This window comes from Alosa sapidissima, chromosome 6, assembly GCF_018492685.1.
Source record: "Alosa sapidissima isolate fAloSap1 chromosome 6, fAloSap1.pri, whole genome shotgun sequence".
Taxonomy (NCBI): Eukaryota; Metazoa; Chordata; class Actinopteri; order Clupeiformes; family Clupeidae; genus Alosa; species Alosa sapidissima.
In genome coordinates this window covers 22,116,593-22,142,857 of record NC_055962.1, presented here as the reverse complement: position 1 = coordinate 22,142,857, position 26,265 = coordinate 22,116,593, and the positions used below count along the sequence as shown (strand labels likewise).

Below are 26,265 nucleotides of genomic sequence, written 5' to 3'. Positions count from 1 at the left end.
AAATGTCACAGGCTAAGTACATTTTGTGCACATCATAAGAAATGAAAGCAGTCACTGTAAATATTTAATAAGATAATTCTGTAATATAATAAGGGAAACATAATTCATCTGACATGACAACAACTAAAACCCTATTATTATGCTGGCATGCCAGCAGTTAAACCGTTTGGACTACACAAATAAAATCTCAAAAAAAATAAAAATAAATCAATGTTTTTGTTCACATCCACATTTTTGTTCATAATTTCAGTAATTGCAGATTTGCAGCCTTTAGGACACCACTTTCTCTCACCCCTAAAATCACTCCAACCAAAATTACAGCTTGGCTCTCTTGCTGGGCTCATCCTCCCAGTCCAGCCCCAGCAGAGAGTCATCGTCCTCCTCCAGCCCAGCAGAGCTGAACAGGGACAGGCCAGAGAACAGCCCCTTTCCTCCAGCTCCCGAGCCCAGCTCAAAGCACTTCCTCTTCTTGGGGTTCCCAGCATCTCCCATCGCTGGCTGGCCTCCAACAGATGCCCCAGTGGCAGTGTTTGTCTCTCTGTGTGTTTGTGGCTCTGTGGCTGTCTCTGAGGGGCTGTCTGTCTTGTTGATTGGTGGGCTTTGTGTGTGAGCGGTTTTAGCTGTGGAGCCCAACTGCTTTGTGTGCAGGGTCCCCGTTGAGGATGCAGTCTTGTCTGCTGTGGATATCGCTGGTGACTTGTGTGCTGTGGCCATTTTGGTGTTTGCATTGTCGGTTAATGCTGCTGTGTGAGGACTGTCCAGTGAGGATGCTGTTACTGGTTTGGTGGTCTTCTCTTCAGGAGGCGGCGATGCCATGAAGGAGAATCTGGAGAGTTTTGCCAGCGTGGTGGATGCCACTTGGACCCTGCTTTGATCAGGTGTATGAGAGGAAGGTGTGTGTGAGTGTGACGCCAGTGGCACACACACCGATGCGGTCTTATCCTCGCCTGTCGTCATGGAGCTCAGCCTCTGCAGCAGTCGTTGGCGCTTCAGATCCGACCCCCCACTTGGCTCCCCTGTGACACCACTTCCTGTTCCTGCTTTCTTCTGGTCATGTGACCCTCCAGAAGGCTTTTCACTGGATGCCTCAGGCAGACCCCTCAATCGGAGTCTGTTGTCTGTGCTGCTGCCGCCACCTGGTGGCGATTTGGAGCTCCTGTCAGCATCTTCTCTCTCTTCTCCTTTCTCTCCTCTTGAAACCTTATCTCTCTTCCCCTTTTCACTCTTTTTCACCACATTTCTCAGTGCACTCAGTGTGCTACTGGTAGATTTACCAGCTGTCTCACTCTTTTGTGGGGCATCTGTGTGTTGTATTCTGTCCCTTGGTTTAAAGGTAAAGTCGGTGAGTTTGCTACGCAAGTCCTCTCCCAAAGCGTCCCCCTCACCTGAAGGATTTGGCACAGACGCATGTGCGCTGGGAGGCACGCGGTCGGCTTTCCTTGCGGTGTGTCTCTTATTTGCAACAGGCGTACTGCTGTGTGCTGGCCACGAGTCAGAAGAGAAGAGCTGGTCCAGCGCATCCACTAGGTCTGTGTTGTTGGACACAGCGCCCCCGGTGGACTGGGGGTGTAAAGCACCCTGCTGAAGTGAGGAAGAAGAGGCGGAAAAGGAGGCGCCACATTCCATCTCTGTGCTTAGCTTCCGCAGTCGCTTGCCATGGAGTTTTCTGGAAACTATCTGTACCACAGAGGCGCGGTCAGCTGAGGTCACGGCCTTGGCTGACGCGCCGCTGTGGTCACATTCCGCCCGCGTCGTTCCCTCCCTCCCTCTGTGCGTTTCTTCCTCTTGCTCGCTCTTCTTTTCTTTTGGCTTTCCCTCAGCTACAGCAGGGGTTTTACTGGCCCTCTTCCCACGCCAGGCTCCGCTGTTGCCTGGTAACTCCTCCTGCTGCTGTTGTGGTTGCTCTGTGGTGGAGCTAGTTGGTACTGCTGCCTCGGGTGGTGGTGGTGGTGGAGTGGGAGGTGGGGGTATTGGATCCGTTTCTTTTTCTTCCACACCATCTAGCTGCTCCAGGGAGTGGAACCAGCCCAGGCCGCTCTGAGAGTCTGTGTCTGGGTTGGGCTGCCCTTGGCTTGGGGTTTCCTCTGAACTCTCATCCCTCTCCCCTGAGTCCCCAGCTCCGGATGTGTGCGAGATGTTCTTCAGCCTACAATAACAACAACAACAACAACAACAACAACAAAATAAAACATACATTTTAAGTTAACGGATTTCTGGCTGAGTTTTAAAAGCCAGAATATTCTGAACTCTAACTGTAATGTTTAATTAGATGGGGGTCTGATAGTGCCTGTGGGTTTTTCAGAGGGAGGTGAGCAATGGAGAATTTGTCCTTTGGGATTTTAATATAAGTATATGAAATAGCAGTCTGGACAATTAATAACCAAGTTAAAAAGTTATTTGTTAAGGCGTCAGAAGCTAAACGTGGCATCAGTCTGCCTACAAAATGTAATTCTACAATTCCTTACAAGAACAGTTCAGTGACAGACTCCCTTACCGTGCAAGCCTTTGAAGTTCAGCATCTAAAAGATGCTGAAGACCCAGACCTTCCAGAACAATCTCACACTGTGTCTTGTATTGCTCACATGGATGGTCAGGGAACGAAGTGTGCAAGGCATTCACTTCTCCTAAAAGAGCACCACCCTGTGGCCGATACAAGAAACAACAACATAAAAACAAGGTCCTGTTTGAGAAGTAACTGATGTAACATGAAGTAACTGTTATTCAGTGCACAGAACTTGAGCAATACAGTGGATTGTTGCTCTCATACTTATTTGGCCATATGCTCATGCACCAACAGATTACAGTCAGATGTCAACAGTATCTTGTACTGATACTGCTGTCAGCAATTCAGGTTAAGTGTTGACACCTTAGAGTTGATGAGGCCACCACACCAGCTATTTCAAGACAATCTATTTAACACAAAGTAACCTTGAGTGAAATCCGTTCTATTAACCTAGTGCGATGTCAGTTTAGAAAGATCAGTTTGCAGAAGGTTGAGTTACAGAGGCCTCCTGAAAAACACTCCTGTCCAGGATGATTGCAATACTTTTGCTATAAAAAAAAAGGTCACCTGCATCGAGCACTCCATAACTGAGACCACAACAACAGCATCTTCAACAGTAACAGTCTCCCTGAACATCAACCGGGCGTGAGCTGTGAAGGTTAAGGGAGAACATATTCGTAATCAGATTTATAACACCACTTTCAACTTCACTAATTTAAATGTCAGGCAAAGCATAAAGTCTTTCAACAAGCAGCGTTCTCATGCATGGAATATAGCTATCGTGTGCATTGTGGGAGAAAACACAATTGCATTGTGGGAGCCGTACCCTCGGCCAGGCGCCCCAGACTCTCCAGCATGCGTATGGTGGTGCGGGCGGCGTTGCGGCCGCTGCTTTGGCGCTGCAGCTGGTAGTAGCGCGCCAGGATGGTGTTGGCCTCCGAGGAGACGCGCGGACGCAGGGTCTTGATCAGGCAGAAGTACGCCCGCATCTTCTCCATGCTCCACAGGGAGGCCGACTCACGGGGGGCTCCTGAGGACAACCAGAGGTCCGTTCAAATTCGCAAAAACACAGGTGAACGTTTGGCGAATGTTTGCAAACACTCACAAAACAGTCTGACGAGGTAGTTCTCCGCAAACATTCAGTAGAGCTGGACGTGAGCTTGACGAACATACCATTACAATGGAATGTTAACACCAAATCGTTCAAATATAACTGTTCAGAGAAACTTGTCCGCCACAAACGTTCGCCACTGTTTGCTGAATATAAACGCACCTCAGGGGTGAGTGGGGGAGGGAGAGAAGGATGTGTATGAGAGAATGGGGTAGAGAGATAGAGAAAGAGAGAGAGGGAGAGAGAGAGAGAGATGGGCATGGAGATGGGGTGCAAGAGAGAGGGGGGAAAGACAAAAGGAGCTATAAATGGCACAGCCCTTTATTTAATTCCTGTTCCACCACAGCATTTCTACAGTGCACTTCACAGGGAGAGAATTTATGAGGCAGTAATGAATAATTGCTGCTGTTGCCAGCATTTCAGCAACAGGGAAATGAAAGCACCAGGAGTATTCCAGGTTTGCATAAAACACACAGGATGACATACCACAAATCAGAATGATTGTTTTTTTTTCTGTGTTAGGGTCTACATGGATTTCAAAATAACTTCACAACTTTAAAGCTGTCAAGTGATGATAAAAGGGACCTTATAAGATATTAAAATGGTAAGAATATGCTGACAGTAAATATCACCTGAAGTACTAAATAATGCATATAAGTCTGGCTGCCAATGCTGTGTTGTGTTGCCGTTCCAAATCACAATGTGGAATGGATCCTGACGACCAGTACTGTAAGTGGCAGCACAAAGCCAAAGTATACTGTAGACATTTCCTTCTGAAACACTACTGTGCCACTATGCCAAAAATATAACTACACTCTTTTTTCTTTTTAGTTCGACAGTTTGACTGAAATTCATTCCCATGTTGCACTTTCTCTATCCATTCTCATCCAATACCAGACTGCTGAGGATGTTATAGTACTGCAATGAGCTGAAACGGTCACCCCCTTGGGGACATTTGTCCTCTCCTCACCAAGAAACTGTACAGCAAAACCAGATAAGACGGTTTAATACAAGAGAAGACTTGTACCAGGAGAAGGAGTTTGTCTTTTTCCTCCCCCAGATCCCACTAGGAATATAACTTCATTAGCACACAAAATCTGTGTTGTCACTCAGAACTGAGCTTTGGGCTGAGCTTTCACATTAACAATGATAGAGAATAAGATCCATATAATAAGTCCCATTTCTCATTCTTACACCTTCCCCTTCCCCTTGTCCCTCAAGACAGAGTGGAAAGACATAGAGATGAGAATATTCCCCTTGGAAATGAGACACCACTTAAAAGATGGCCAGCTCATGGTTTTCTATTGTCATTAATAACACCATTCTTGCCACACGGAACACTCCCTTTATTAAACTATTGAAAGTTGTAGAGCTACTTTTGGGATTTGCGATACGCAAAGCATTCACTACCTTTGATGTTTTACTTTTACTGTTAAAAATCTTGGTGTCATAATTAACAGTGATCTAAATTTAAATACCCACATGATAACTAAATCAGCTTTTTACCACCTCAAAACATTGCCAAACTTAGAGGGCTAATGTCAAAACATGATCTAGAAAAACTTATTCATGCATTCATCTCCAGTAGGGTTGACTACTGCAATGGGCTTTTCACAGGCCTTCCTAAAAAGACTATCAAACAGCATCAGATGATACAAAATGCAGCAGCTAGGGTTCTCACGAAAGCTAAAACTAGAAATAAAACTAGAAAACTAGAATTGACCACATTACTCCAATACTTAAGTTAAGCACTTCTGCTTGTTTATAAATCACTAAATGGAACAGGACCAAATTACCTAGCAGACATGCTTCAGCAGTACACACCTTCCAGACCTATCAGGTCTCAGGAGAAATACTTGTTAGAAAAACCTACTGTTAGAACTAAACAAGGTGAAGCAGCGTTTAGTTGCTATGCTGTTCAGCTCTGGAACCAACTTTCAGATGAGATCAAAGTTGCCCCAACTGTAGCCAGTTTCAAATCTAGACTAGATCAAATGTTCATTGCCCAGTTCACAGAGCACTCTTCAGGTGAGTACTATTGTTCCTTGTAGTACTATTGCTGTCCTTAGTTGGGCAAAGGGGGATTCTGTGAAATAGTTGTCCTGTCATTTTAATAGAATAGACAGATTGGGCATAGGGGATTCAACTCGTTCTTTACAGTTCGAGAGTTACAGCTTTACCGAGTGTTAACTATTTGGGTGTTAATACTCCATGAAAGAGACTATCGAGCCCTGTGGTCGGCCATTTTGGCCCTGAAAGGAAATAAATATATGTCTGCATGCACAGTTTGGAACTACTTCAAGAATCTCCATAGAGTGCTGCTGTACACTGGGTTCTTGGCTAGAATAATAATGTTGTTTTTTATGTTTTAATTACACTTTTAAATGATTGCCCTTTTTTTATGTTTTCTTCTTCTTTTTTCTAATTCTTTACTTTCTAAACTATTCTTTGACTATTGCTCTTCTATGCTTTTATAATATATTCCTGTTTGCTTTTGTAAAGCACATTGAATGACCTCTGTGTATGAAATGCGCTATATAAATAAAGTTGACTTGACTTAATAAAACAAAATCCCTGTGCACTGGCCTTTTTTTTTTTATCCCAGGTGCTAGTGATATGCAGGAATATCAGACTTCAAAAGTAAATATCATCACTGCACACTGGTAATATTACGGATTGTTTATTTAGGGCGAACGCTACCTTTGTTCTGCAGGATGAAGGATGAGATGATCCGGTCCCACTCGGGGTTCTTGGTGTCCTGCAGGACCAGGACCAGGTCGAAACGGCTCAGTAGCGGGCTGGCCAGCGCCACGTTCACCGATACGGGCATGCTGGGGTCGTACTGGCCCTTGGGGTTGGTGGCCGCCAGGATGGTGGTCCGTGTGTCCAGCTTGCACACCATACTGTGAAGGAGAGTGAAAGAGGGGATAGATTAATAGAGAGAGAGAAAGAGACAGAGGGAAAAAGAGAGATGGAGAGAAAGAGAGAGAGAGAAGAGCAAGACAGAGAAAAAAAGAGATGGAGTGAGAAAGAGACGGAGAGCAAGACAGAGAAAAATAGATGGAGAGAGAGGGAGAGAAAAAGAGAGATAAAGAAAGATGGAGCAAATGAGACATGCTCTTAGGAGTAAGGAAAAGATCAAATTGTGGGTGTAAGAGTCATGAAATAGACAGAGAGAAAGAAAAGGGTCCCACCAACTTCCTATCTCCTCTCTCCCACTGAGTTCCCTTCTCTAACACGGCAACAGTAATGGACTGAGTGAAAAAGATAAGCCCCCAATTCAGGAGGAGAACTCCATCAGGTGCTGACATTTTCTTTGGCAGATGCACATCACCTTCATGACCTGGACAATCTTTCCCCACCGGCAGCAGAACACACGGGGCTCACAGAGGTAGTGGAAGCAAAGAAATATATTACGTTAACCTTCTACTTAATTGACAGTTCCATACAGTCTGCCTGGCCAATCAATCGGATAGGCTAATGTATTTTACTGAAGGCAGTCGGCTAGCAGGTCCGCTCTCTCTGGATGTCATGCTATCTGCTGACTCACTGCACCTTGTCTGAAAAAAACGAATGGGCTCCAGACCTACTTAGTCACAGTGTTCGGAGCGGTCAGGGTTTATGGTCGGAGGACACGCTTCACTGCTGAGGCAGAGTGAGCAACGCCAGCGCCGTCTAGACAGCATTGTCAGCGCGATGCGTCGGAGGCACATACAAATGTGCTGAAGCGGCCTTGACAAGTCTACAGAGGACTAGGGTAAGAGGAGAGGAGACACGCTCGCAGCACGCGCAGACACTTGGTTTTAAGCTAAAAAAAATGGATAACCTGATGCATATCATCCAAGGACAACTTGGTTATTAAGTACAGTAAGTTTCATGAACTTTTATTGACTACGTTTTATTAACTTTTTTTAATTTTTTTTTTTTACTTTTAAACACTGACATAGAAAGCCAAGCAACAAACTGCCAAACACCACTTGATGAACTTGAAATCTTGGCCATGGCCAATGACCAAGTGGCTGTGGTTGTGTCTACCCCCCAGAGTCTCTTCTCTTCTCTGTGCGTAAAATAACCCAGTCTGACACCGTTAGCCTAGCTTAGCATAATTCACTGGAAGTGGGTTAGACCGGTTAGCCTGTGGAAGCGACCCACCCTGCCTTGGCCACACTGATGGTCTGCTGCTCCATGGCCTCGTGGATGCTGGTGCGATCGTGCTCCTTGATGCTGTTGAACTCGTCGATGCAGCACAGGCCCCCGTCCGACAGCACCAGAGCCCCGGCCTCCAGGTGCCACTCGCCACCGTCCTTCACCGCCGCCACCGTCAGGCCTGTGCCGTGATGCAGCCACACACACACAGATAAATATATATATATATATAGACACACACACACAGATAAATACATATAGACACACACACACACACACACACAGATAAATACATATAGACACGCACACACACACAGATAAATATATATAGACACACACACACACACACACACAGATAAATATATATATATAAACACACACACACAGCTAAATATATATATAGACACACAAACACACACAGATAAATATATATAGACACACACACACAGATAAATACATATATAGACACACACACACAGAGATAAATACATACACAGATATATATATACACATACACACACACAGAGATAAATACATATAGACACACACACACACACACACACAGAGATAAATACATATATAGACACACACACACAGAGATAAATACATACACAGATATATATATATATACACATACACACACACACACACACACAGATAAATACATATAGACACACACACACACACACACACACACACACACACACACAGATAAATACATATAGACACACACACAGATAAATACATATATACGGACACACACACAAATAAGATACATATACGGTATACAGGGACACACACACAGATAGAAACATACCTATGTACAGACACACACAGATAGATATACATATACGGTATACGTCGGACACACACACACACAGATAGAAACATACATACGTACAGACACAAAGATAGATACATATACAGACAGACACACACACACACACAGACACAAAGAGAGATACATACATACATACATACAGACACACACAAAGATAGATACATACATACATATGTACAGACACACACACACAGGAATAAAGTTGCCTCAGTGAGTGTATAACTTATTCAGTTACTAACTGTAAACACGGACACACACATGGATCCTGGTGAGCATGTAGGTGTGTGTGTGTATCTGTATGTGTGTGTGAAGCCTTGTGGCCCTACCTGCGTTGGTGGAGCCGATTCCAGCGGTGAGGACGGAGCGTGGCATGATCTTTGCCGCGTACTTCAGGAACTGAGACTTCCCAGTGCCAGGGTCGCCCACCAACAAGAGGTGAGACTCGCCTGCAGCAAGCATACACAAACATTATACAAACACACACACACACACTTTGACTTCCCAGTGCCAGGGTCGACCACCAACAAGAGGTGGATTCGCCTGCAGCAAGCATACACAAACATTATACAAACACACACACACACACACAGGAGTGAGGAGAACTTCCCCCTTCTCTATTTCCTGTTCTAAAACAATAGGTGAGAAGAGAAGGCCTCTCCATCGGTCACTCCTGCTAGTTGACCAGACACACAGTATGAGCTGATAGGTTGTGTCTGTGTGTGAAGGTCAGAAGGCTCATTATCAGACTGCTGAAGACAGACACAGACACACACACACACCTCCATGGTCACTTTTTTACTGTCCTCTCAGTCACCCACAACAAATTAAATCTGTCTGTGTAGGCAGACACTCCAGTAAACCGCAGCAACGACAATACACACTGACCTCTCTGTCCAGATATAAAAAAAAGTCAATACTGCCTTTGGCAGCCTGCAAGGTACATACCTCTCACCTTGGTTCCAGAGGCATCTATTCTCTGAACTCCACCGGCTAGCACCATGGCAACAGCCAACTTGACGACGTACATTCCAAATACCTGTGGGCATAGGCTCATCAGAATCTGGTTCCGGCCTTAAAAAGAAACAACAGACAAGAAAATAAATAAACAAAAACTGCAAGAGCGGAGCATTTTTCAAATCATCACCTAGAGTCAAGAACATTACACAAAGCTACTGAATACATTTAGAATCTGCATTTCATTTCAAACGAAGGATAATTAAAATGGAAATGTTTTCCTTCAGCACAGAGTGCTATCCCGCAGTCTTGATAGCAGTTCAATGCATTTATCTCAGAACATTCCATTATGGGGGTGGGTGACTGGTGTGCAAAACTATTTCTATCAAAGCAGACACATAAAGTAATTCCCACATCTTCTGAGAAGTTCACTCCCAAGGAAGTTACACTTCCAACGTGTATTAACTTTAAAGTTAGAACGTTAAGAGGGCAAATGCAGCCCTAAATTCGTTTGTAATTTTATATCGGAGAACATACACAGACACAATACAGAGTGAAATCGAAAGAATGTGAGAGTGCATCAGTGATTTATTCATCCGTGAAGTACCGGTATATGGGGTTATGTTTGCGTGTCCTGCGTCCACTGTCCTACCTGCGATGGGGTCGTGCTTGTGTTTCTCCCAGAACTCCTCAAACTCCTTCTGGACGTCCTCCAGCACCACGGCCCCTGAACTCTGCTCGTTGTTCACCTCGATGTGGTTGGCCTTCAGCACAACCTCCACCTCACACCGCGCGTCCTGGAAGAGGGGCTTCCAGCGCTGGCACACCACGCCGTACACCGTCACATCGTCGCCTGGGAGACACAAATGTCACCGTTATGTTATCACCCTGAAGACTGCCGTCATGGTGACATCGTTGGAGAGACTAACATCATGGTACACCTGGTGAGTCTCGTTCAGTAATAAAAACATTTCCATGCGTCACTCCTGATTACACAGGCAATAGTTTGATTTTTGCCTACCAGTAGTCCTGTCTTAGAGAAAGTCCTTTAATAAGCAGCCTATGAACTCTCAAGGTATTGTCATGTTTTTTTCTTATGACAATACTAAATGACAAAGAACAAGTTGGGTTTGAATTCAGATTCGGATCTCTTTCAGATCTGCATTTTGTGTGAGAGATGGAGAATGTTCAGAAGTCCACTCAGTTAAATGCATGCCCAAGCTCCTTGTCATTACATAATGGCATAATTATATTCCCATCAGTGGCACTATGTTCTTCCAGTGGTCTTAACTGCTTGTTATAGTTCTGTTTCAAGTAGAGTACCATTTGTTCCGACATTAATTCTGACAGTTACCATAGTGATGTGCCAACTGCAGAGAAAAATAAATCCAATCATTTTAGAACATCCATGAATAGGATATGTTTAAATGTCAAAGTGACAAAGAACATTATGAATGACCTTACAAATGGTATTAACACAGTCAACCTGTCCCTACACCATAGTCCAAATCCAACCCACAGGTTTGAGAAGTCTCAGATTTTGTGCTGTCATTAATGACTGTATTCACACAGTGTCCCTGATGTCTGAAACAAAGCTCTGTAAGATGAGAGAAAACGATGCTTCTGTGATGTTACAGCCGGGGGGCAGGAGATTCACTGCCAAGTAGACTAAGGGAAAACATGAAACGAGACACGAACACATCACACATCACAAGGCGTTCGAAACGAGGAGGCGCGCGGAGCTGCCAGAGTGTGACCTGATTTACAGCTGTCCACCAAATCATCCTCCAGGACCACCAGCATGGACCGAGGGATACAGCCCACTGACAACTTCTGGACCTGGGGGGGAGAGAAGGGGGGGGGGGGGGGAGAGAGAAGGGGGGGGGGGGGGGGAGTAGGAAGACAAAAACAAAGAAAGAGAAAAGGGTGTAGAGAACTAAGTTAGAGAAACTTTTAGTTTTCAAAGTTTTCCAATTTTAGGAAAGCCCTCGTCAAGGATATTGCAGTTTATTTCATCATGACTCACATTTATATTATACCTCGCCTCATTTTCTTCCCCTAAAGAAAACTTCGGGCTACTTTAATCCATAACAAACAAAAAAAACTCCTCTCATAAAAATAACAACTTCACACTCCATTTCTCATAATCTTTCCCTTAAGATATTTCAGGGAATCATTCTGGGCTTTGGGAAATACAGTACTTATAGATTCATATTTCAAAATGTACAGACCAAACAACTAATGACTAATCCACAAAAATGACTGACTATGAAAACAAGCAACGATGATCATTAATAATAATCGTTAATTGTAGCCCTACACTCCATCTCTACAAAATCTTTCCCTAAAGAGTAGCAGCTCTGGGTTAAGTGCCTTGCTCAAGGGCACAACGGTGGAAGCCGGGAATTGAACCCATAACTTTTCAGGCTACTGCATGCTAACGGAGTTCCTTAGCCACTACGCTACCGCCGTTATGCTCCCTACCTAGGCTGGGCGAACTCAGCCTGATCTGACGGCGGTTTATTTTCCGCTCTGCAGCTCAGGCTGGAAACCTGTACATCTCTTCCTCATGCTTCCGTACACTTTTGCGGGGGCCAATCACAAACTGGCTTATCCACCTGGCGCGCTATTGGCAGGTTTAAAACGATGACGACAGCGGGAGAGCCTGGAGCTCTGCGAACGTCACCCGGTTCGTTGGTCAGATTGGTGAATGACTATCCAACTGCTTACAGAGTCATTTGAACTATGCCAGAAAATACATAGCAGACTTTCCAGACTAATGTTCAATCTTAAAAGATGGAGCTTGGTCTGGTGAAAGCCAGACTACTCCCTACCTGCTCTTGGATCTTGATCTCCTGGTAGTCCCGGCAGGCGGCCGGCGTGGCCGAGTCGCCCTGCAGGCAGGTGAACCTGACGGAGGTGCAGCCCTCGGGGCTTGGGCAGCGCGTGGGGGGCGGCAGGGCGTAGTGCTGCTCGAAGTCGGCCTGCGCCGCGAACACGTGCCGGCACTTGGCGCACATGTAGTCGCGCTGGAACTCCAGGAGTTTGGGCGTGCCCGTGCGGATGACCGTGCCCGTCACGCAGAGGAAGTGGCCCGCGTCGCGCGCCCGGGGGATATGGTCACGCGTCAACTCGGGACACACGGGCAGGCCTGGGAGAGATGGAGGAAGAGGAGGAGGAGAGAAGAGGAGGAGAGAGGAGGAGAGGAAGAGAGGAGGAGAGAGGAGGAGGAGATACAGTATGAGGAAAAGCGTGAGTGAGAGTTGGGAGGATGGAGGAATGGAGGAAGAGAGGAGGAGAGAAGAGGAGGAGATATTAAGAAAAGCACAAGTGAGAGATGGAGGAAGAGAGAAGGAGAGAAGAGGAGATATTTGGAAAAGCACAAGTGAGAGGTAGAGAGATAGCAAGGAAGAGGGAAAGCAGGAATACAGGGATGGAGATGATCAAGCTCATTTAATCAAGACTCAAAGAATAAAGACTCAAACTATCAGTGGATGAATTCAAAATGATCAGCAGCAGCAGTCTACTGTGCAGACTAGTCATAATTACTTTCCTAGTAGACTAATGAATAAATTCAAATTTATTCAATTATTTTCACTTTGAAAATGTCCAAAATGCTATGAATGCACCCACATGGCATAATTAAGATTCTCAATTCAGTCAAGCGCAAGTACTGTCCTACACCACTAGATGGTGCTGTTTCTTTATAATACCACTGGGCCAATGTGTGGCTTACACTTGCAATGACTTGCATAATACATCCTAGTTACCTCTCACATGTAGAACATGACAAAAGTACCCATCAACACTGGTGAACGCTTAAGACTCTGGACAGCACTTGCATCAGAAAATCCCATTTAAAGGATGAGCTGTGAAGACGTCCAACCTAAATCAGCCCCGAATGAAATTGGCTCAGCCATGACTGACTGTTTGAAAGTGGCAAGGAGACAAATGAGCCCACAACATCAATGACTAAGTTCTGCGGCACTGCTTGATGGCATGCAGCACTGCTTGATGGCATGCAGCACGCTGACTGATCTTTTGTACACACCATATCATTGTGCTTGGAGACACCACTGGGACTGGTGTGTATGATAAGAAGTGAGTATGCGTGTGTGTGTGTGTAATTAAAGGTGACACAGTTCTTCCCTCCCCCACACAGACAGCATAGCAAAAGCAGCATGAGCTTGTTGTCAGCGCAACAACATGCAATAGTGCAGCAGCCCACCAACATGGCAGCAGGAAGAGAACAGGAGCCTCAACTTCTCCTTCTCTCTCTCTCCTTCTCCTTCTCTCTCTCTCCTTCTCTCAGTACCCAGTCTCTCCTCTTTTCTCTCTTTCCCCTTCCCTCGGTTCCCCCAAGCTTTTCTCACAGGACATCTAAGGGAAAAAACAACTCCTCCATTAATCAGGCCCTTCTTTGGAGATTGCTCTCATCACAGCAACATCACAATTTCCTGCCATTTGCATTCATGAGCCTACTCTCTGCCTTATTTCATTCCCACCCTGGAGAAATAAGAGGGTGTGTGTGTGTGTGTGTGTGTGTGTGTGTGTGTGTGTGTGTGTGTGTGTGTGTGTGTGTGTGGGGGGGGGGGGGGTTTGATGGTTCTGGACTGAAAACAACTAGCGTGGAGGAAAACAGGCCAGCACACAACAAGACCATGGCCTGAGGAAGAGGATCATGTCCAGCGGTGACCTTACAGTAACTGTGGCCTTGCTGTCACCCATCGTCCCTCACTCTCACACTAGCACCCTCTCTCTATCCCTCTCATACACACACACACACACACACACCCGTCGTCCCTCACTCTCACACTAGCACCCTCTCGCTCACACACACACACACACACACACACACACACACACACACACACACACACACACACACAGCACTGCAATCTCTGTCACAGCAGTGCCTCATGCAATTTTTCAAGAGGCCTCCAACATCTGTACCCTGCTCACCAGCAGTGCAGCCTGGCCGTGCAAACCCAGTGTGATGACTATGGCTCCCCGGCACTCTCTTTCTCCCTCTCTGTCTTCAATTCAATTCAATTCAAAGAGCTTTATTGACATGACAAACCTCTCTCCTCTGCCAATGTTAAGGACAGAAGTCACACAGCCAAGGTCAGCCTGCTCGCCCCAGACATGCAGCGTTCTTGGAGACTGCTGCTATGATGACCGCCCAGCTTTCAGGCTGAAAGGAGGCATGCTAATAGACACGAGGGTACAAAGGGACTGGACAGTGAGTGGATGTGACAGCAGAGTGGCCCAGATCCAGTTAGTTAGTCAGCCAGTCAGTGACGTCATGCTGGGGGTAGACTGTGAGCTGAAACTACTGACACACTAAGCACAAGTCCAGCACCTCTGGAATAAATAGGACGGATGGGACGATGCAGAACTGCCTTGGAACTTAAATGCAACAGTCCATACTCATGTAATTATTGTTAACAACTTTCAGATGAAATGGCCAACAGCTCAAATGAAACTATATACCGGGAAATCTCTACTTACTTGAATTACTTAAAACATAATGGCAAAATATAGCACATGGGAAGCTGTTCTGTGACGCTGTTCTGTAGTGACACCAGGCAAAATAACTATGGGAAAATGCTCCATTGTCAGATCTTCATGAGACACAGGAAAGTGTTTTAAAGTGAAGAGGAAAAATGTTTCCTCATCAGGGAGAAAAGCCGGTGGAAGAGTGTGCGGCCTACTGAGACAGAGTGTGGGTACTAACCATGGGCGTAGATTTGCGTGGGTACCGAAGGACGTGTCCACACCAATATCAAATTACGACTGAAATGTCCCCACCAATATTCAGGTTGAAATGTGTTGGGGGGGTTCGACAAGTAGGCTATTCATCACACATGTGTCACACGAAAGAGCCTTTTCTCAGCTTTTAAACGGTGCTAGCTAGGCACTATTTGCTGTGATAAACAGTTCGCGAGAAAAATAAGAGATGTAATAATTATTCTCTGCGCCCATCTCCACATCCATTCGTCTTGGTGGAATACACACTCTTCACGCAACACATGACAAACCATATATCAGAATAAACAGCAGACCTTACCGAACACAAAGGTGTAATGCATTCCCGTGTATAGTTAGTTGTTCCAGAGTAATCCGGTTTTGAAATAAATTGTAGCAAAATTCAACATGGTCTTTCGGCTTTAAATATTTCTTAAAACTGAACTGTGCTTACATCGCCTAGATATCTGTAAATATTAGAATCAGAGAATATACATGCAGCTCACGGTTAAGAGTTTGTCAATGTAGCCTTAATGATTTCTTTTCACAAAATGCTAAGCATGCATGTACAGTATTTAAATTTCTTAAAACTGAGCTGGGCTTAAATGGGTCAATGCATGATTTCATAACAGACCAAATAGAAAATAAATGTTAAATGTTAAATATAACCTACATATCTGTACATATTAAAATCAGATTATGTAGGCTACACAGTATAGTTAGATCAAGTTGGACAGTAGCACATTTTAATCATGGATAGTTGGACAGTAGCACATTTTAATCATTTTATATATCTATAGTGGCTGGTGAAAGAGTTGAGTGGCTTTTTTTTTTGGGGGGGGGGGGGGGGGCAGTGGGTAGTGTCCCCACAAAAGCTCAGACCAAACCTACGCCCTTGGTACTAACTCTGCATTGGTTGGTTGGTTGGTTGGTTGGTTGGATAGATAGATAGATAGATAGATAGATAGATAGATAGATAGATAGATAGATAGATAGATACTTTATTGATCCCTAGGGGAAATAGGGTTATCAGATCTGCATTATATGTCATAATAGATGATCATGCAGATCTGATAACCCATGCAGAGTTAGTACCCACAAGAGCACTGAGCAACACTGCTCAAAGTTTAAACAAACATTCTCAACTTGAGGCAGTTGCTATAGCAACCGTGCCTTGCAATCACCATGGGGTTACCATGACGTTTCATGTAAAACAGGCATCAGGAGGCTTCCAGACAGAATCAGGTTAGGCTCTCTGAGCGTATGCAGAGTTGCCTGTGAACAGTTGGTCTCCATCTAGCCTATTTGTCTGCCACTAATGCCCCGTGAAACATGCCCTCGTGACAAAAACAGGCCACTGAAGGTCACTCCTCCTGACCTTGATTTTATGGTTGCAAGAGGGGGAAAAAACAGAGGCTTGTTTACAGACACAAGTATTTCACCACTGCAGATCAGTTTTAGATCAGCTTGACAGAGTTTCTCATATAATGACTTTATGCTGGTGGTCCTTAGCCAAGTCTAGTGTCTCCTCGCTTCCTAATGTGTTCCCGGGTTCATCTCAGCAGCCGTTTCCAGCTGCCTACTGGCTGTCTTCAAGCCATTAACACCGATCTCTCTGGACGCCAGCGTGCATGAATCTAATTTAAGCAGATGAATCTAATGATCTGGGCTCAGCCACGCGCCTCAGTGCCACCCTGCCCCCCCTCTCCCCCCATTCCCGCTGCCTGTTGATATGATGAGACAAAGACACGACGGTGTTCATTCACCACGAGAGTCGCATCATCTTTCTTTAACGACCCGAGATCGGCCCCTCTACCACACACACACACACACACACATACACACATACACACACACACACACACACACACACACACAAACACACACACTGTCGCCCAACACACACCGTCGTCCTGGTGGGCCGACGCAGCCTTCTTGTCGGGCTCTAATTGCCGCTTGCGTGGGCAGGAGAGGAAAAGACGGGCGCACACACACACACACACACACCCACCACCTCATTGCACATTAGCAACAGCCAGCGTTATGAGGGCTGCAGTGCACAGTGAAAAAGCCTCACATCGGGCCTCGCTGAGTCTAATAGCTGCTAGGGTGACGCATGGCGAGGAACTCAGAGTCTGAGAGGAAGCCATCAACAGCACTTACTCAAACCTCCGAGATGCCAACATAGGCAGAGGAGAAAAGAATGAATTAATTCTGCAACATTATGAATTTGTGAATTTCCCTCTCTAAAGATTAGTGTCTCCATGGTGTAATTAAGCAAACACTCTTATGAAACAGGTTTCTGAAAGAGTGATTAAATGTGGCTTCTGTTAGACAACCTGCTCTCAGTATTCATATTCCAGTCCATACAAAATGCTTTGTCTTTCAATCTAAACAAACAAATACAGAAAGCCTAAATACCAGTCATACAGAATGTTTATGCGCAGGGTTTAAAATCAAATTCAGTCATTTCTTTAGCATACAGCTTAGTTATAATATAACAGAGTCTAGATCTGGCCCACAGGTACTATATGTGCCTATGTATGGAACCCAATAAAACAATACTTATAACTATGAAGATACTGGTAATGTGCATATCTACGTATGTATACTGGTTAAGCTTTTAACAATGCAGAATTTTGCTCAATGGGCCCTAAGTGCAAAGTCTGTCAACAAGCAATAGCGGTCATTTTGCATGTGGATGCATTGAGCAGACTCAACATTTGTGATTAAGGTCTGATTTTGCCTAGTCATTAAATTAGCTAAAGTTAAGACTTTCTCACCCATCATTTAAAAATTTGAGCCCAATGTGTTATTTTGATCTTAAAACTTCATTCATATTCAAAACAGACCACAACTGGCTGAACTTGTAAGAGCCACATTGGGGCATTTTTTGTGAACAGCTATTTCAATGGCTGATATGCTTGAGAAAGTATGCCTATCTAATTTATTAAATCGTACTCTCACTGGGAAGCACTGTCAGAACTATTTTGAGTAAGTAGAAAATGCAGGTTTAGTAATAGGCTAATAATTTGCACTTTGCTTTTCAGAACTACGTGATCTTGAATGTCGAAAAGTCAACAAGGAAGAAAGCTGTCAAGATTTTGCCAAAACAGTGATGGAAGTAAAACCTCCATATTATGGCTGTACACATTGGAGCCAGATACGGTATATATACCATACCTGTACAACACCTCTGCCTGGGTAGCCTTTCTCACCTGAGATGCGTGCATGCAGGTTAGGTTTGACCCCCAGGGCTCCCTGTAGGGACGGGCAGGAGCTGCCGATGGTCTCAGCAGCCTTCTGTAGGGCGATGTCAAACACGGGAATCACCAGGTTTGGAAGAGCATTGAAGTACTCCCCGACCTCCATATTGGCCTCAAACAGGGTCATGGCGTTGATGACCACAGGGTAGTGGGCCTCTTCTCCATCCTGCAGAATCTGAAGGATGTCATTCCGGTGGTGCTCCAGGACATGTGCCTCGAACACCTGCCCAATCAAGGCTGCCTGGTCCTGTGAGAGCAGCATGTTCTCACCTGAAAGGATGAGTTGTGGGAAAGTGTGTAGGTGGTTTTCAAAATAAAATATTTTAATCCATGCTGTTATGATTTTATTTTATGTAGTTGGTATAAAATGCCAGTTGATGTCAGAGCAGATAGGACCCACATTTTATGTTAATTGTTTATGTGGTCCCATGAATTATCCACAAATAATAACACATGACATGTATAGTTTATGAACGAGTACTAGTGTGAGTACTTCAGTAGGCTACTGTGTCCTATGTCTACTTTGTTCACTTTCTACTCGTCCAGGGGCCTGGAGGCACACAGAGCATACGTTCAACTGGAGCTGGTACTCCTCCAATGTGTTCAAGCATATAATACCACAAGAAGACACACCAACTCACTGTGGAGAGTAAACCACGTTCACTTCTCAGATGTATACATAAACACTAGGTCAAATTCAAGACTCTTCCTCAGTGGTTCCATGTTGGTGGAATGAGTTGCCCAGTGCTCTCCGTTCCTGTGATAGTTTTGGGTCATTTAAGAGGGGTCTAAAGGCATATCTGTTCAACATGCACTTAGTTCATTAATTCTTATGCATTATGGTTTGTATAATATTGTTTTATTTCCATTAGGCTGTTGATTAATTTGACATTGTTGTTTATTGATATTTTCCTTAATGTAGTCTTATCATGTTATTGTTTTTATATCATTGATTGAATGGACATTATTTTCATTGTTTATTTCATTAGGCTATTGATTGAATTGACATTGTTGTTTATTATTGCTATTCTCCTTATTATAGTCTGACCAACATTTTCATTTGTTCCCTGTTAAATTTAAGTATTATATTTGTATTAATTTATATTAGTTTTGTATTTGTATGTCGCTTTGGACAAAAGCGTATCCATAACCATAACCTTGTACTGAAGTCACATTCGTGATAGTGCGTGGCACAACTAGAACAGAAACCTTGGCAACTCAACTTAAACTAAGTTTGCTTGACATTTTGGACATTGGATTGTATATCGTAGCGTAGCAGAATTGTACTGACTGCATTTTGCAAAACATACGCAACACGGCTCTGCTTATTGCAGCTAACGTTAACTTAGCGTAAACATTTGTTGACAGTAAGTAACGTTAACTGAAAGTATGTATGGAGGGAGGACAACTAATAAACAGTTTTCGGATTGTTGTCTGATGGCTTTGACATAAGACGTTGCTTTTTACACACATATTTACCTACATAAAGTAATTAAAACAAATAGTTAAATTATACCTGGATGCGTTTATCGAGATCTTCGTCGTCATGTCACAACCGAGTAGTTGCAGCAAAGATTGTTAAGGCGGAGCAAGATACTTCGTTGTAGTTCATGTCTATGGGCGCGAAATGGGGATCGAATCCTGTCTGCATAAAGAGGCGTGTCGATGACGTTTTGATGAGCGTACGTTGCAACCGGCCAACAGCAGTGGCATAAATAACCGGCACACACCTGATATAAAGTCGATTTTCTCCAGACTGGAATGCTCAAAAATGCTAAAAATGTACCTGAAATGTTCAGAAGGGTTTGAGGATCATGTAAACGTGCCCAAAATTCACATTCTTAACTCTATAGAACCAAGACCTTAGCATATGTGGTAAAATTCTGAGCTATGCCCATAGACTTCAATGGAGCAGTCACTGCCTCTGCTCTGCATAAAGGGGGATTTTGACCCCCCCTCGTGCGATCCGGGTTCCCGGAAGTGGCTCCTGATGAAATATCTTGCTCCGCCTTAACAATCTTTGGTTGCAGTCACTGCCATTTTTACATTTGGCGCTGGATTTTACCATACGGTACTGTAGAGGAGTAGCTTATAATAATCACAGCAGTGGATTCATATAACCTCGTATTATTCTTGCAGTGTCGTGGCGATGCATATATTTAAGTATATGTTAATAAGGTTTGTTGTTTTTATTATTCTGATTATTCAACACTGTCAAGACCATTTGCTTCCTCACATTGAGTATAGACCCTCCGCGTTTTGTCAAAATGGTACATTCCAGGAAACATACTCTTTAGCAGAGCCAGCCAGAGTGGCCAGCCCAGAAGAACCCGAAAGAGTTCTGAAAAGATGTGCATGCGTTTCACCCATAGACAGTAAAAGAGGTTTCACCCAGTTTATGGTATTACCATGTCATGTGAGATATTTTATTGTGAACCCGTCAGATTTTCATTATAAAGACAATGTTTCGCTCGCTATTTTTAGTAATTGTGCTGCTTGTCATTACAGGTAGTTTTGCAAATTAACCAATGAAGACAAAACTTACATCCGAGGACTGGCTTTGAAGAACACAGGTTATTCATTGTTAATTTGGTAGACTTTTCTAGACTAGCTAAAGATGAAGCAGCTGCTTTGAAGCTTTTTATGTCACATGGATGCAGGCTGCAGGATGCAACAGCCTTGATTTTTACATTGATTACAATTCTCTTCTTATTGAGTAGCCTAGAATATAGAAAATTACCTTAAAGTTTGATTTAAAAAAAAAAAAATTGCAGTGTAGATAAATAGATAGATGTTTCTTTATTGGTTTTAGTCATCTTCCAGAGAGCACCTCAAGTAGCCTACTGATGTACTTTTATGTGTTTACACAGGTTAATTAGGCCTCAAAACATTGATATGGTTGAAAAAGCAAGCCTACACTGACAGAGAAGGCCACCAGTGTTGTGCCAGTCCACAGCTTTTCTGAACTAGTTCAAGTTCAGTTCATACATGCTCAAAGTGAACAGTTCACGTTCAAAGTTCACAATTTTAATTCTGAACTAGTTCAAAGTTCAGTTCATTTGACTTTTTTCGTGAGATATTTGAAATAAATACTTTTTTTCATACTACGAGCTAGAAATCACTATACGTTCTTTGAAGCTGCTCATTTATTTTATCCCTAACCAGAAGCCATGGGTGGATAGAGAAGTGAGAACGGCATTAAAGACACGCACCATGACTTATAATGTTGGGCTTATTTCAGGGGATATGACGGATTACAAAGCAGCATCTTATAGTTTACGTAGTGCTATTAAAGATGCTAAGCGGCGCTATAGAGATAGAGTTGAAGCTGATTTCTTGGAGGGTGATCCAGCACGAGTGTGGAAAGGACTCCGAACCATCACTGGCTTTGAAAGAAAGTCCCCTCCTATGATGAATGTGAGTAAAGCCCTCCCAACTTAATACTTTTTATGCTCGCTTTGACATGAAAAACACAGACTATATTGGACTAGCTGCAGCATGTGAAGCAAATGAGGATGCACCTTTCTGTGTCTCTGAGGTCGATGTGAGCAATGCATTTAGGAGGGTAAATTGTAGAAAAGCTACTGGACCGGATGGAATTTCTAACAGGGTTTTGAAATCCTGCGCTGCTCAGTTAGCTCCTGTGTTCACTTATATCTTTAACACATCATTGGCTCAAGAGACAGTTCCTACTTGCCTCAAGCAGTCTGTTATTGTTCCAGTACCGAAAAACAAAAGTCCATCATGTCTGAATGACTACCGCCCAGTAGCCCTGACGTCTACAGTGATGAAGTGTTTTCAGAAGCTTGTGAAAAACATTATCTGCTCATCCCTCCCTGCCTCCTTCGACCCCCTCCAATTTGCTTACAGAGCCAACAGGTCTACAGAGGATGCCATCTCAAACCTCATGCACACCACCTTAACTCACCTGGAGGAGGGGAATGGGAATTATGTGAGGATGCTGTTCATTGACTTTAGTTCAGCATTCAACACGATAGTACCTCTCACCTTGGTCACAAAGATGAAGGCCTTAGGACTGAACACCACCCTGTGTCACTGGATATTTGACTTCCTCACCAACCGTTCACAAGTGGTTAGAGTGGGGGGTCTGACATCTGACTCATTAACCATCAGCACTGGTGCTCCCCAAGGCTGTGTTTTGAGTCCAATGCTGTACAACATCTACACACATGACTGCAAAGCCAACAGTAGTCATACCTCCATCATCAAGTTTGCAGATGACACAGTGATCTTGGGCCTGATTAGTAACAACAATGAACAGTTCTACTTGGATCAGGTTGATGAGGTGGCACAGTGGTGTCAATCTAACAGCTTGACACTGAATATCAATAAAACCAAGGAAATGGTAGTGGATTACAGAAGGCAGCAGCAGAACTACAGTTACACCCCACTAATGATCAGCGGGCAACCTGTAGAGAGAGTCACAAGTTTTAAATACCTTGGTGTCCACATTACTGAAGACTTAACATGGACTGTTAACACTCAATATGTTCTGAAGAAGTCCAGACAACGACTCTACTTCCTTCGTCAGCTAAGGAAATTCAAAGTTTCTACATCCATCATGAAGGCCTTCTACACTTCAGCGGTTGAGAGTGTTCTAACTGGTAGCATCATCACCTGGTATGGGAACTCCACAGTTAGAGATTGTAGTACTCTGCAGAGAGTAGTGCGCTCAGCTGAACGTACTATAAGAACTCAACTCCCTGCTCTACAAGATATCTATTCCAGAAGAGTACTCCTAAGAGCCCAAAAGATTCTGAAGGACTCTTCTCATCCTAACAATGGATTATTCCTACCGCTGAAATCAAGAAGACGCCTATGTAGTCACAAAGCCAGAACTGAGAGACTCAGGAGAAGTTTTTATCCCCAGGCCATCCGAACTCTGAACTCACACTATACTGACTTTGCACACATTCACTCCTCAGCACTCTCAAACATTTCCCAACTCTGAACTCACACTATACTGACTTTGCACTCATTCACTCCTCAGCACTCATGACCCCCCCCCCCCCCCCCACACACACACACACACCCACACACACCTACAAGACTTTTAGCACTTTTACATCCCTCTCCCTATGCTACAGACCTTTTATTTATTTTCTTATTTCATCACACGTCAAAACACACACACACACACACACACACACACACACACACACACACACACACACATATCTGACTTTCTCCAACTTTTGCACACTTTTTATTTATTATTTTTGATTTCTCCTCCATCTACCCATGTCCTTGATTGCCTAGCCTTTCTGCCCCCCCCCACCCCCACCCCCCACCCCACCCCCATCCCCAACACACACACTTACATCATCACTGTCATCACTTCACATACATACAGCACACTGCTTGCTACAGTAAGCCTCCTCTACATACTTGCTGCACACTGCCCCCCCCCCCCCCCCCCCCCCCCCACATACACAGCACATTGTCTTCAGGATCTTCTCCAACACACATCCTCTACATACTTACAGCACACTGCCCCCACCTACCCACACACACACACTACACACACACACACACAGTCACTGCTCCACTCCCCTCCCGTCCACACATACATCTTCACTGTCATCACTCACATACATTACATACAGTACTCTGCTTGCAATAGTAAGTCCCTGACCCCCCCCCCCCCCCCAACACACACACTTACATCATCACTGTCCTCACTTCACATACATACAGCACACTGCTTGTTACAGTAAGCCTCCTCTACATACTTGCTGCACACTGCCCCCCCCCCCCCCCCACATACACAGCACATTGTCTTCAGGATCTTCTCCAACACACATCCTCTACATACTTACAGCACACTGCCCCCACCTACCCACACACACACACTACACACACACACACACAGTCACTGCTCCACTCCCCTCCCGTCCACACATACATCTTCACTGTCATCACTCACATACATTACATACAGTACTCTGCTTGCAATAGTAAGTCCCTGACCCCCCCCCCCCCCCCCCAACACACACACTTACATCATCACTGTCATCACTTCACATACATACAGCACACTGCTTGCTACAGTAAGCCTCCTCTACATACTTGCTGCACACTGCCCCCCCCCCCCCCCACATACACAGCACATTGTCTTCAGGATCTTCTCCAACACACATCCTCTACATACTTACAGCACACTGCCCCCCACCTACCCACACACACACTACACACACACACACAGTCACTGCTCCACTCCCCTCCCGCCCACACACACATCTTCACTGTCATCACTCACATACATTACATACAGTACTCTGCTTGCAATAGTAAGTCCCTGCCCCCCCCCCCCCCCCTACATACACAGCACATTATTTCATCAGGAAGCTTCTCCAACACACATCCCCAACATACTTACAGCACACTGCCCCCCCCCCCCCCCCCCCCCAATACACAGCACATTGTCTCATGAGGAAGCTTCTCCAACACACATATTGCACACTGCCCTCTCCCCACATACACAGCACACTATCCCATCTCCCCTGTCATCCCCCCAACACACACACCAAGACCCCTGGCAGTTGGGTTAGCCCCTTGAGCCGTGGATCTGCCCAAGGTTTCTTCCTTGGTAAGGGAGTTTTTCCTTGCCCCTGTTGCTCTTGGGTGCTCCTTGTTGGTGCCCCCCACCCAATCCCAATCCTCCCCCACCTTTTTTATGCAGCCCTTGCCACTTAATCTACTAAACCCCTCTTCTACTGCACTTTTTACCCCCCCCCATTAATGCATAAATAGGCTGACACCAGACATAATTTCATTGCATTTCTTACTTCCAGTAACTATATGCATGTGACAATAAACTTCCTTGTATCCTTCCTTGTATCCTTGTATCCTTGTAGACATTTGCTCATGACACTGCAATTATGGGTTTCTTACCAGGGGATGAAACTTGCAGCAGTACAGACAAGGTAGACCAGTCTCCGTGCCATCACTTCCACTAGCCATTTTTTTTTTAAATTGCAGCGCTTTCTCTCACTCTCCTAATTGGTCTGTCTCTCTCTCTCTCTCTCGCTTCTAATCTCCAGCCCTCCGCGCTCTAGTCGTTACCTGCTACGCGGCGTTGCTATGCCTACCCCGCTCTGCTGCACGGGTAACGTTGTGCGGAAGCCAGTATGCTATTCAACCAAAGATTGTTAAGGCGGAATCTTTGATTCAACTATTCTCAGCCGGACACTACGTTGCCCGCAATGCATTGCGCACACAATGTCAAAACCATTTCTGTCTGGTGATACATGATTTAAGCGGCACCAGCGAGAATACAGGAGGGAGGAACTTTCTCTCGTTGCGTTTCAAAAGAGAAAACAGATGTCACTCAGTTTTCAATGGAAAACAAATTCCAACGTTCATTTACAGTGATGTCTGCCGTTCATGACACATAATGTGAACTAATTCACGTTCAAGTTCTTTATTAAAAAATGTGTTGCGTTCAGTTCAACGTTCACGAAAAAATGAGCGTGTTCAATGAACGCGTTCTTTTGAACTCGTTCACGCACAACACTGAAGGCCACGTAGTTCATCAGACATGCAACAGGAATCACACAAATACACTCACTCACTCACACACACACACACACACACAAACAACTGTTTAATTGTCTGTATCCTCTGCTGCCTTGTGGTAACACCAACCCAGAATGTAAAGATATGTTGCTTATAA

General features: G+C 44.6%; 2 protein-coding genes across 5 annotated transcripts in view; one reads left to right on the top strand and one right to left on the bottom strand.

Annotated features, from left to right (window-relative positions):
- Positions 1 to 237: 237 nt before the first annotated feature.
- On the bottom strand, positions 238 to 25,641 carry mcm9 (minichromosome maintenance 9 homologous recombination repair factor). Of its 3 annotated transcripts, none has more exons than XM_042095993.1 (13): positions 25,485 to 25,641; positions 18,522 to 18,839; positions 12,390 to 12,706; positions 11,313 to 11,394; positions 10,208 to 10,408; positions 9,547 to 9,672; positions 8,928 to 9,047; positions 7,767 to 7,941; positions 6,315 to 6,517; positions 3,330 to 3,533; positions 3,071 to 3,153; positions 2,495 to 2,640; positions 238 to 2,146 (listed from the first exon to the last, which is right to left on the bottom strand). In XM_042095993.1, exons 2-13 carry the CDS (start codon positions 18,829 to 18,831, stop codon positions 316 to 318), a joined length of 3,798 nt encoding a protein of 1,265 aa, XP_041951927.1. In that variant the 5' UTR covers positions 18,832 to 18,839; positions 25,485 to 25,641; the 3' UTR covers positions 238 to 315. The 3 variants fall into 3 exon arrangements, with proteins under 3 accessions (XP_041951927.1, XP_041951925.1, XP_041951926.1); XM_042095991.1 differs by lacking the exon at positions 25,485 to 25,641 and adding an exon at positions 20,806 to 20,879; XM_042095992.1 differs by lacking the exon at positions 25,485 to 25,641 and adding an exon at positions 20,086 to 20,182.
- Positions 20,967 to 26,265, top strand: part of LOC121712053 (zinc finger protein 501-like) — a 32,057-nt gene continuing 26,758 nt past the window's right edge. The window contains exons 1-2 of one of the 2 annotated variants that reach the window (XM_042096009.1): positions 20,967 to 20,985; positions 21,078 to 21,142. The gene's annotated coding sequence lies outside the window, so the exon portion shown is untranslated. Of the gene's footprint in view, positions 20,986 to 21,059; positions 21,143 to 26,265 lie in introns of those variants that run through there. The other variant, XM_042096013.1, reaches the window with a different exon arrangement.